The 13,113-nt window shown below is 38.6% G+C and overlaps 1 protein-coding gene across 3 annotated transcripts in view; it reads right to left on the reverse strand.

Moving 5' to 3' along the window:
* Positions 1–13,113, reverse strand: part of DNAH8 (dynein axonemal heavy chain 8) — a 203,483-nt gene that overhangs the window by 119,043 nt on the left and 71,327 nt on the right. For all 3 annotated transcript variants that reach the window (XM_089529590.1, XM_089529589.1, XM_089529591.1), the window contains exons 32-39: positions 11,956–12,018; positions 8,465–8,565; positions 7,203–7,340; positions 6,536–6,776; positions 4,925–5,124; positions 3,996–4,149; positions 3,719–3,882; positions 1,734–1,836 (exon numbers count right to left, since the gene is read on the reverse strand). In XM_089529590.1, the coding sequence (XP_089385716.1) occupies positions 1,734–1,836; positions 3,719–3,882; positions 3,996–4,149; positions 4,925–5,124; positions 6,536–6,776; positions 7,203–7,340; positions 8,465–8,565; positions 11,956–12,018 (1,164 nt within the window). The remainder of the gene's footprint in view (positions 1–1,733; positions 1,837–3,718; positions 3,883–3,995; positions 4,150–4,924; positions 5,125–6,535; positions 6,777–7,202; positions 7,341–8,464; positions 8,566–11,955; positions 12,019–13,113) is intronic.

Raw genomic sequence — 13,113 nt, forward strand, 5'->3', positions numbered from 1 at the left:
TATATATATATATATATATATATATATATATATGCAAATAGCATCTGAATTTAAAGGGTGAGTTTCCTGTCTTAACAGAAAGAATAAGTGGGAATTATGCTGTAGTCATAGGACTGTGGTAGTCAATGTGCAAGCTTTGCTGGAATCCCTCTTCCTCAGACTTATTTTCTAGGATATGTTTAACACTTTAAGCCAAACCAAAACAGTAGTGTAATCCAATGCATGTCTGTTCAGATGGTACAGTATATGAACCTATATGATTCTGATGACAGCTCAAAGACAGGCCAAAATAAAGCTGCTTCGGGTCACTTTGGAGATATGCTGTTTAAATGATGCATGTGTTCTAAGAGTCCAGAAGCAATGCCAAAAACATGCTCCAGTCCTCAGGACTGGAACGTGAGTTTGGTGTGGCTTCCAGACTCTTAGGGCACATGCATCATTTAAACAGCATATCCCCAAAGTGACCCAAAGCAGTTTTATTTTGGCCTGTCTATACGGGGCCTTTATCACACAGGAGAAAATTGGGGGTTTAAAAAGGCATCTTCCCAGGACATCTGTGTGATCACAGCAAAGATTTTCCCACACATCATGCTAAGAGAGGACTTATTCCAGGAAGATGCAGGAATGCTCCAGCAACAAATCATTCATGGGATTTCCATGTGAATGATTTTTTGCTGGAGCATTCCTGGTTTTTCCCAGGATAAGTCCTCTCTAATCGTGATGTTGTGGGAAAATGTTTGCCATGATTGTAAAAATGTCCTAGGAAAATGCCTTTTTAAACAGTTATAAGCAGTTATAAGTTGTGGAAGAGGTAGAATGCCTCTTACAGGTTTCACAAGCCCTATAAGTTTTCTTATTTGGAATTCTCATATCCAGCCCAAATTGAAACCAGTAGGGAGGGGATAATTAACACCACCTCCACACTGGTGTAGAAAATCCTGGTCTTAAGGCCAATTGAGGGAACACTGCCTTTGGAATGGCCAGCTTCAGACTACATTTCACGGGGGGGGGGGGGGGGGAATTAAAAATAATTAAAATGGCCCCAAAACCCACAAAAGCTATAAAAATGGAATTGTTTTATATTTAAAAATGCTTTGAAAAGTAATTCAATGCATTATTGATTGCTGTTTTATTACCTGTGATGAGGATAATTTAATTTAGGATTCCTAACATGACACAATGCAAAAAAATTATTTCATCAAGCTTTAAAAACATCATTTAAAATACATTTTAAAAATAATGCAAAACAGTGCTCATATCAGCAATGCGATATAAATTGACTAATTACAGGTCACTATGTTCCATCCAAGCTCTATCAATCCTATAACATCCAGAATTAAGTCCCACTGAGCCAAATTGGTCTTAACAGGTAAATATACATGAAACTGCAGCCTGAATGTACAAAATCCATCTTAGATTTTTGCCAACAGGGTTCACTCCCATTCCTGATATAGGACAAATGTGGCTAAGCTACAAAACATTTCACAGTTGGAAAAAAGGGACTTCAGAATCTTTAGCAGAGGAACAATCTGTTCCTATATTTGAATCATTTTGCAAGAACGTTAAGAATTGCAACGAAATTTGGGAACGTGAAAGATAAAATTCTAAATATCTACACCGTTTGTTGCATGCTTCTATTTTTGTTGGTTTAAGATTTATTTTTAATGTTTAATTTAGTTTAAATTAGTAAATATTATTTTGCCAAGTTTGTAAAAGAAGTCTATGGAACATACCTGAATGGTGTGTGAATCACTAGCTTGTCCAAGTATTTCCAGAAGAGCTGGATCAGAAATAAAAAAGAATCTGGGAAACAGTAGTCTTTTCTTTTCCAAATACCTTTAATGGGTGAGATTTAAGAAAAAAACAACATATTAACTTTAAAAACAAACAGATAAATACATGTACATTCTGTCCAATTGAAGCTGAGTCCTGTGTATGCTTACCTGGGAATTTTAGTTAAAGATAAAAATCAGTCTTGTGCAATTAGCTGCACAAAGTGAGACTCAGAGGCTGCTATCCTGAGATTTTTATATAAACAGAAGTGGGTACATCAGCCCAGAAAGGTTTACAGGATATTATTTCATAAAAGCTTGTTACATTACAATCCTATACATTGGCTCTTAGAAGTAAATCCCATTGTGCAATTTTAGCTTTTAAAATACTACAAACTCACATGCAGGCCATGATTCTCATGATTCTCTTATCTACTCCGTTCTCTTCTTAGTTCAGAAACTTTTCCTCACATAACTTGGGCCCTATACAGACAGCCAAAATAAAGCTGCTTCCAGTCACTTTGGAGGTATGGTGTTTCAATGATGCATGCGTCCTAAGAGTCCAGAAGCTGGACCAAAGCTGCACTCCAGTCCTTAGGACTGGAGCATGGCTTTGGTGCGGCTTCTGGACTCTTAGGACGCATGTATCATTGAAACACCATACCTCCAAAGTGACTCGAAGCAGCTTTATTTTGGCTGTCTGTATCAGGCCTAAGTCTTAGTACTACCACTGAAAGACACCTTTCACAGCCACCCAAAACTTGCTGGCTTTCTCTAGTTTCTGCCTTTGGCTGTCTCATATCTAATTCATAATTTTCCCTCTTCATATGCATACTTTGGATAACCAACTTCCCTTGGTATGAGGACAGTGTCTCTGGGGGCAGTTTATGGTCTACCTAGAGGAGCTTGCACCATCATTTTGGGATGCAGTGCTCCCCCAGCCTCAGACTGCCATAGATCCTTGCTCTGTAGGCAATCCCAAGACTGGCCACTGCAATGAGGTTGCAGCAATAGCTCTTGCTCTTTATGAGTCATCATTTGAGAAAGTCTTTACATGACACACACACACAAAAGTCAGGTGCAGGGAAGAATCAAAGGCAATAGCAGGCCTTCGGTTCTGCTCATGCAGCTTCCAAAAAGCCCAAGAGTTATCCTGCCTCCAGAGCCAGCACAGAGAGATAGTAATGGAACAACTGAGCCAAAGCTGTTGTGTTCCACTTACCTTACACAAGTTGTAATGTATACACAGCATTCTAAGAGGTGGTAACTCAAGTAATCTTGCTTCTCAACCTAGATTAACATTTATCTTGGGCTTCATTTGTAACTGATATAAAAGTAATAGATAGTGGTTTTCATGAGCATGCGTTCTCTCTCGGGTCTCACTCACACATGTACATTTCTCAGCTAGCATCTCAGGGTCCTAGGTGACCTAAGGTTAGCCCTCAGTGAACTCATATGTAACTACATTTCTAAATCCCATAAACTTGTTCTAATTCCTAACGATCTGTACTGAAGAATCAAAGGCATGGGAAATGCAAATCATGTTGTGTGGAAGTCTCGGTTTATGAAAATATCTACTACTATTGGAAATAGATCCCTTCTTTCTTCCCACTCCACTCCTTCCCACTCAAAAAACATATCATCTGTACTTTGAGCAGTAATTTAGCCCTTGCAACTGTCTGAAGAGAATTAATTATAAAAATATGCAAAAACTGCTCTTTATTGCTATTCTGAATATTTGAAAAAAATCTAAAGAAAAAAGACATGTTTAGAAAACAGCAATGTTTACCTATGCAAACCTAAACTTACAAATCCCCAAATACTTACTCCTAAAACTTTAATTTAAAACTAAACTCTGAACACCACTACAATTTAAGCACATACTTTTAAAAAACAAAATATTACTTTATACTCATAAAAACTTTTAAAATCAGCAGATTTCTTACCCTGTAAGTGACTTCTGGCACACTTCCAACTGCTCATGTAAATGTGGTAACAGTTGTCCCATGGTCTCGTCTCCAACACAGCAGTTAACCACATTAGGATTCTCATGAGCACGCTGCATTATTTTTATCCAGGATTTATCTATGTTCTGAAAACGTTTTGCCTCCTAAACAAAATAATTGTAAAGGGTACATGAATGAGGATTGCAAATCATTCTAAAACCCGAACAGTTGCTTGGTAAGATCTTAAGATTAGCATTTACAAAACTAAACTATTTACCTGAGGTAACTGCTTGGCAATATCCCCACCTACAAAAACAGCTTCAAGGTAAACCCAGAGGTTTTGTACAACCAACCATTCTTCAATTATATCGCTGGAAGTACTAAGTTTATACACCCAGTTCTGAATATCCTTTTTAAATGGTGCGTTGTATCTTTTGAAAAAAAGAAACAACAAGTAAGAAGTTGAAATTCATGAATTCTATTTTTCACTATCAACATGGTATCTCTCTTTATGCTTAGAATAAAATGTTCAGCTACTTTGAAGTTTTAACTCTAACACATCCAATCTTGTTCAGTGTTAAGATTGCTGTTGAGGTAACACTAACCATAGTGAGTTCCAAGAGTGAAAAGAGAACAAATGAAAGCCAAAAGAGGGGAAGGAAAATGCCTTCACAGAGAGGGTGAAATAGAGAAAGGCGTATACACTCTCCCAACTATCTCCATCATCTAACCATGATTAAGTAATTGGACACTATTACATTTGCATCAAGCAGCCACAGTTGGTGACTGTGGAGTTCTACTGTCCCACACACCATAGGGTGGACACAATGACTCAGGAGAAAACTGTGTGTCCTGATAAAGCATACCTCCAATCCTACAGCTGAAGCCAGTCAGCCAGAAATAGCTTTTCCTGTCCTGTAGGTGTTATGGCCTAGAGCAGAAAGGTTAACTTGACTGGTTGCTACGACTCTCCTGTGTCTCTTGTATTGGTTTTCTTTGGGGCAGAACAGCTATGAAGGGGGTAGAGCACTGAGACTCTGTCCTCCCTCCATATTCATTCAGGTGACCACCTCTTCCAAGATTCTTGCACTCACAATATTCTACCTTCTTCCTTCTTTTGTGAGCACAGTGATGTGAGGAATAAGGAAGCGGCTTCCTCACTTTAAACATTTATTAATAAAATCATTAAACTTTTAAAATAGCTACCTGTTACTCAATAAAGAGCCCAGGACCATTAAGCTGTCCTCCATCAGTGTAATAATTTCAGCAGATTCAGTCCCCTTGAGGAGCAGTTCTCCTCTTCCCTTGAATGCTGAAAAGCTCAAGATCTGACTTGCCCAGCTTTCAACCACTTGAGATAGCTTAGCTTCAATGTCCTTCTCTTTAATTGCAGATATACAGATGTCCTACAAAGAAAAACAGAGCCTTAAAATATTTTTAAAAATTGCACTGAACCTTTAAAATGTGCTTCTTTGATGGGCATGTTTCATGTATTCAAAACACATGCACATTAGAGTATAGAGAATTGAATTAGAGGTTGATACCTACTGTGAATGATCACTGTGGAGCAATCCAGAACTACAGGGTTATTCTCTTGCACTAGATGGTTGAGGCAGGGGTTCCAAGTTCTAAATACATTTCTTCCATTTCCTTCTTCCTTCCTCAGCAGTTTAATTATATAGTTTTGCTTACAGTTAACATATTTTAAGACTAAGATATAGGGCTGCACAGGAAAATTTCAGAAGTGGTTCCCCCGCCCCGGCCATCCTAGATTATTGTTCACAGCAAGAATCAACATCTCATTCTCAGTCTGGCTGAAAGAACAATTCAGAACTTCTGGGATATAATTAAGTTTCATTTTTTAAGGGCCAGAATAGCTGTTGTCATTTTGAACTACTGAATACAGAACTGTTCTTCCGAATGCGACTTCTACAGACTTAAAATTTTCAACCCTGTAATGCCTAATAAACCTACTACTCTGAATGCTGTGGTTGTTGCCATACATATAGTGGAATGTACTCATACATGCTGAGGTCTTGGTATATGTGCCTAGTCATAACAGAAATGAATGCAACCTTTAAGCCATATTGATATCATTGTCTTTGATGCCATGTAACTCCAAATCCTTGGATGAAATGAAATTAATAAAGCCTCTTTTCTTCAAATAGTCTTTGTTCTTTGAATGTATATTTTTGCCACTCTTTTCACATGCAGAGTGCCATCTTTTCTCTACAGGATGTATTGGAATCAGACAGAAGATAAGCAACTTTACTGAATGACTTACCCACTTCAAAATTAAATACTTAGGTACAAAAGATGGCTCAATAGTCAGGGATAACTATCAAACCTTCAGAAACAAATGATGCCAATTCTGATACCCTCCTTGTTGAAGTTATGGTAACCAGGAATACCACTTTGAAAGACAACAGCCTTAAAGAAGTATCCTTTAGAGGCCCAAAGGTGACTTGGGGCCATTACAGAGAGCCCTAAAGGGGCAGCTTGACACTGCCCCTTTGATCGCTGGATCAGGGCCATGACAACCACATGCCATGGCCCCAATCTGGCATTTTTCTGGCCCAAAAAGAAGTGGCAAAATGCTGCTCCTTTTTGGGGCAGAAAAAAGCTGCCCTTTCTGCCACAGTAGCTCCTTTTCAATAGTTTACTTATCACTGTTTTTAGGCATGTCTCTTTGAGACACTGCTACAAATATTGTTGTGGCTGGGCACAAGAGTGTTTGGTCTGCCCTAGACTAACAAAACCTCAAAATGCACCCTATCCTGACATTTAAATATAAAATGCAACAATTTGCAAGGCTACCTCAATATCATCCTTGTGCTTGAGAAGTGGTGCTTCCATGATGTTCCGAAGGCAAAAGGAATCAGATTCCACATCAAATGGATGCCCAGTTGTTTCAGAAATGCGATTCCAGTGCCTTAGTTTCATTGCTTTATTGGTCATCATTTCTAGTAGTGGACAAGACTCGCTGAAATCATCGATTCTTTTTTTAAGATCTAGAAATGCTTGCCAGTCTTTAAGACCTTTAGGTAGTTTGCGGCATCTTTCATTGTGAAGAAAGAAAGAAAGAAAGAAAGAAAGAAAGAAAGAAAGTAAGTATTTACTATTTTAACTCTCCCTGCTGCCAAATATAGCTCAAAGAAGTTAATAGAATTATATTTTATTTAAAGATTCCCTACAAATCTTTGTAAAAACAAAAATCTCAGTCATTGCATTCTGAAGGACTGTAAATTTGAGAGCAGTTGTAGAAGATCCTGCTATGCCTGTTTGCTGATATTGCCTCCCAAGTGTTCCCTCCTGACAATCTTATGCAGGCCTCACCAAGGTATGCTTGCTGTGAGTCTGCAATATACTCTATGATGATGTTGATAAAGTATATATAACATGTTGGGTGATGTACAATAATCCATATGCTCATCTGCTAAAGATATTGGTTATAGGTTATCATGCAGAGAGCAAGTGAGCTCACCTGTTTTGAAATTCCAAAAGTTCAGCATTGATTTTTTCAATGTCTACATCTCCCCAGAGGATTTCGTAATATCCACTGATATTGTTCATCACAGTATCATACAATCCATACAGTTTCTGAAGCAAACTTAGCTCCTTCCTGCAAGAAAAATGTGGATTTGTAACCGATTAGGTTTACTTGTGCTTGCTTACTAAGAACATAATGATAGAAATATAGCAAATGTATCTCAAATTTAATATCACAGGACAAAGATCTGAATTCTTGTTATGTTTTTCCCCCTTCTGGAAGGAAAAACCTCACATACAATCAAGATAATATGAATAATCAATCCCAATTGCCCAAAATTCAGTACAACAGAAAATATGCTTATTTTTTGCCATTCCTACAAGGAGTTCAAGTTAGCATGTATGATTCCACCTCATTTTATCCTCTCAACAATCTTAAGAATTAGGTTAGGTAAAAAAAAACAAAGAATGGCCCAAGGGTACCCAATGTGTTTCGTGACTGAACAGCAACTTAAATCTGAATGTCCATAGCCACTGTCCAACACTCTAACTACTACATAGTATTTGTATTGTCTAGATTTTCAATGGGTAAGTAACTATTGTGTTTTTTGAAAAGCTGATTCACATTATCTTTACTAAATGGAAGGAGGAAACCATGGTGGATATAAAAAGCAAAGGATAACAATTATAATAGAAAACATAACTTCAAATTACATGTACCTAAATTTGTCTTCCAAACAGTTCTTGTCACTGAAGTTCACTTTCTTATGGGAGGTATTTTCATATTTATTACTCCCAATTAGAGTGGACACATTGACTCAACTGTTGAATGATAAATGCACAGATAAATCCCACTGACTCTCTAGTTGGGACTAAGACCAGGATACAGTCCAATATCTGTCCCTGGAATGCCAGTTAAGCAAAGGCATTTTTAACCTTAAATCTCTTGATGCCTCTTTTCCATCCTCTCAGATATCTAAAACCATGTCCTTCAGATTCTACAGACATAATTGCACATATAACACCGCAGTCTCTTTTCCATCTCCTATGTGATTTTCATTTTATCAGCTTTTTCAAGGAACTTAGTTCTAAAGACTATATAACCCCCCACCCCCCACCCCCCACCCCCGGCGTGCAGTTACTTAAGTGGATATAATTGGTAGGTATAAATGGCTTTTTTCCAGTTTCCTCCATCATTAAAGACTTGTCGGCATGTGTTAAGTATTGTAGAAAGGTACAACAGTTTTCCATTGTTACCTAATTTTATGTAAAACTTCGTAGTCTGTGACAGGTAATCCAAATAGCTGCTCACCAGATGAATAAGTAACAAATTTCCTCCAGAGCTCATCAAAATTGGTCTATTGAAGTAGAAATTAACAAAGGCTTTAGATCATGGATGGGAAACATTTTAAACATCAGGGCTGTCTTCCTATCATGCCAATACAGAGCAGCAACAAAGCAAAAATGGGCAGAACCATCCCACACTTTTCATATACACATATACCAGTACATATATACCAGTTCATACACAACCACACAGGTATTTTCACATGCCATACAGTTCACACACTAATTCAGTCAAATACATGCAATGTGCTTATGTATATATCGTGGGCCCACCATATTGGCAGGCAGCCATCTGTGGATTGGAGCTCCCACAGATCGCCTTGGGACTGAACCTCTAGAGATGGTAAGAGCCCAGTGTATAGCATCATGACCTCTAGCATCCCAAATCAAGGAGGAAATTTCTTTAGCTATCCAACTACCTGGAAATCACCAGTCGTTAAGTCATATATTACTCCCATTCTAATATAACCAAGTCTTGAGATGTTGGAGAATAAACCAGAAGCAAAAATGCCCAGATGTGGGGAAGGGTGACAAAGCTAACTGTGGGTCACTTGCAGCTTGGTAACCAATTAATTAGGCTCAGCTGAGTCAAAGGATGTGGTTTTACTGCAAGGTCATAATGTGCTGGAAAGCATTACAAAGTGCTGTAAAAGTACTGTAAATATGCATAGTCACCTGGCCTGGGGGACAAGGAATAAGGTGACACAGCATGAAGAGGCTGGACTTAGTGGCAGCATGGCACAAGTGTATATAAGGGACAAGCCTCAGTAGACAGTGTGGGTTGATGGTTGGTTGTGGTGGATGTATAGTGAAAGTAGCTTTGTATTCTGTAAATAGAGCAACTGAAGATTAAAGAGCCTCTTTGCAGAGACATCTGTTTCAGTCTGCTTTATCAGCTTCAGAAGGAATGGAGGAGATTGCTTAACAGCCACATGGCTCCGTGACAAGTTACTTGGTGGCTATCCTGGCATGATGCTTCAATGTGAACCTACGCAGGCTGCGCAAACCTCGCTAGCAATAGAAGTCTTGGGAACGGCATTATAAAAGAAGTACTGTAGGATCTCTGTAAGAAAAACAAACTGAGTGCTCCACCAAAAAATACCACTCAAAATTTGTGCTGTCCTCAAAAGATACACACAATCATGCACATGTTTTTAGTTAACATTCACAGTGGAGAAAATGTAATTTCCCCCTTTCTGTACCCTTCCACCTCCCATTTTGAGGAGATACCCCTCCTAGAAAATGCAAGCTCTTAAAAATTGGAGGTTTTTTTTTTTATGGCTAGACCTTTTTTTCCCCTGTTCTTTTCAATGCTTGCTCTGATTTTGAGCTTCGTTGTGAAAACTTAAGGAGATCACAAGTGCTTGACAACAGTTGTCCCTCATCTTTGTAGAAAGAAAGAAAATGGATTAAGCAATCAGTAATTTGAGCAGGGGGAGAAATTGTGGAATTTGCAGAGTGAATGAGGACAGTTGATGGGTTCTGTGTCACCTGTTGGATCTCCAATGTCCTCCCACATCCTTGGCACACCCATCCCACCAAATCAGCCAAACCCCACATTTTTTTTAGCAACCTGCCCACAACTGATTGATATTAAGCAAAATTGCCTTGGATAGTTTAAACAGTTTTGCTGTTTGAGGACACAGTGAAACAGGAGGGGGGAAAGCTCCCAAATGCAACCATTTTGAAGGACTGAAACTGAAATGATACAATGTTACTTCTCATCACCAGTCATGGCATCAATGACAGCACATTGCAACCATCAAGCGCTCTGGAGGAATTCAAAATGGGGCAGTCACCCACTGGGCTATGGGGCATGCCCACCCCTGAATTAAATAAAGAAATATTATCAGGTGCATGAAGTGATCCTAGGTCACAGTAAATAGTTAAGTGAAAATATATACAAACTGCCTTCAACTCTAAAAAAGTAATATCTAATTCCAGCTATATTCCCAGGGCATTTTTAAGCAATTGTTATTGGGTGTCTATCCTTCCATTCAAAATGTTCATGAGGGGAAGCTTCTCCACTACTTACTGCACAGAATGCTCACATTTTAGTTCAGCAACATCTGATGGGCTATTTACTCTTGTATTAATACACCTCTGCATTACACAAAACCTAAGCATTCTGAAGCTTCTAATGCCAGAATGTGGAGCGCTGAAATCCAGCTAGTGACCTTATCCTAATTATTTCCCATCAAGTCCGTTTTGATTCATAACAACCGCATCAAAAGCCTTTGTCATCAACAGCCCTGCTCAGATTTTGCAAACAAGAAGAAAACAACTTAAACAAAACTATGAAGTTCAGAAGCAATTAAAGCAACTTAAATATAAATAGATCTATTGTTCAATTTAATCAGGGACTACAACAAACACTGCCTGAATTTATACATATAGTGGGCCCTTGGTTTGGTTCCAGGATCCATGGATGCTCAAGTCTCATTAAATTTAATGGCACAGCAAAATGGTGCCCCTTACATAAAATGAAAAATCAAGGTTTGCTATTTGGAATTTATACTTTTTTTTTTGGAATATTTTCAAGCCATGGATGTTTGAACCCATGGATAAAAAAATCAATGGAAAAGGAGTGCCAACTGTACATGTAATGATGTAGACCTGTGTTTATAACAGAGAGATAGACGAGGTACCAAATAATTAACACACACACACACTTTGAAGAGTGATTTGATTGTGTATTCCTGCATGGTAGGTCCTTTTGGTTCTATGTAGCTAAATATTGTAGTCAGGTAAGGGAATAAAATCACATTAAAACTTCTGCTGACAGTAGGGATAAAATTATCTTGCCAGTTATCACAAAGTGCTTGATAGATTCCCCTTACTTACTTACTTACTTACTTATTTATTTATTTATTTATTTATTTGCATAGTTAAATAAGTATGCAAGAATCAGCGCAGCTGAGTGGCTTTCATAGTGTGATATGGAAAGTTAACTTCAAGGTTGTCATAATGGAAAATAAAATGGCAAGAGATATCATTGATAGGCAGCTATAAATGGAAAAGAGAAAATATGAGGAAAAACTCCTGGGGTTAAAACTCAGATTTAATGGATTATTTTGTAAAGTAAAATTAGACATGACAAGTCGGAATCAAGTCAATCCAAGTCATATTAAAAGCTGTTTTTCCTGTGGGCCAAAATAAAGAATCTTACATTTGAATTAAAAAGCACTACACATGGCAAAGCACATTCCTATGCTTTATCATTTCAAAGATAAGAATGAATATGTGAAAGCAAAACATTCTAGAGTGCTAGTCTGTATTGAACAACCACCTAATCATTATGTCAAATGTCATGTTCTGGAGTTAAAAACTGAAAATCTGAGCCTTTCCTTAAAACCTAACCAGGTGTCATGCCATTCATTTAACATGTCCAAAATTCTTACCTGGAAAATCTGTAATCTATTGCTAGCTTCTTGAGGTGGGGTATTTGGAACCATAGGTCCTTCCTGAAATAAGCAAAGTTTAGCCAATACTGTTGCTGTTGTTTTTTCATATCCCACCCTTCTCCCAAGACTGGGACTCAGGGTGGCTTACAGCATTAAAAAAAGTGCAATTAAAAGAATACAAAAATAGCATATTAAAACAGAATTAAATTATTGCAATAATTTAAACAAATTACATGTTAAAATATCAAATAGTTTAAAATATAAAAATGTTTAAAACACATTAAAACAATATAACATCTTGGCCCATTCTTTAAAAGCTTTCGGTTTTGAATGCCTGTCTGAAGAGGAAGGTCTTCACCTGTTGGCAGAAGGCCATCAAGAAAGGGGCCATTCTGGTCTCCCTGGGAAGGGAGTTCCACAGTCTAGAGGCAGCCACAGAAAAAGCCCTCTCTCGTGTCCCCACCAACCATGCTTGTGATGGGGGTGGGATGGAGAGAAGGGCCTCTCCTGAGGATCTCAGAGCCAAGGCCAGCTCATATAGGGAGATACAGTTTGCCAGATAGCCAGGACCAGAACTATATAGGGCTTTTTAAGTCATCGCCAGCACTTTCAATTGTGCTCAGAAACAAACTGGCAGCCAGTGGAACTGTTTCAACAGGGTGTTGTGTGATCTCTGTAACCTGCTCAGGTTAACAGCCTGGCTGCAGCTGTTTGCACCAACTGAAGTTTCCAATCACTCTTCAAAGGCAGCTCCAAATATAGCATGTTACAGTAGTCCAAACAGGATGTAACCAAGGCATGTATCACAGTGGTCAGATCTGGCATCACAAGTTTTAAACGTGCAAAAGCACTCCTGGTGGCTGCAGAGACCTGGGCCTCCAGATTCAAAGCTAAGTCCAGGAGTATCCCCAAACTGTGAACCTACGTCTTCAGGGGGAGAGTGGCCCCATCTAACACAGGCTGGATCCATATTCCCTGATTTGCCTTCCAACTGACCAGCACCTCTGTCTTATCTGGATTAAGTTTCAACTTGTTTGCCCTCATCCAGTTTAGAATCAGGACAGCGTCCTTGGACTGAGGTGGATAGGAGTGGTAGAGTTAAGTGGCAGCAGCATATTGAGGGCATTGCACCCCAAAACTCTGGACAACCTCTCC

The sequence above is a fragment of the Sceloporus occidentalis genome, unplaced genomic scaffold (assembly GCF_023333645.1).
Source record: "Sceloporus occidentalis isolate IW3139 unplaced genomic scaffold, rSceOcc1.0.p SCAF_6, whole genome shotgun sequence".
Lineage (NCBI taxonomy): Eukaryota > Metazoa > Chordata > Lepidosauria > Squamata > Phrynosomatidae > Sceloporus > Sceloporus occidentalis.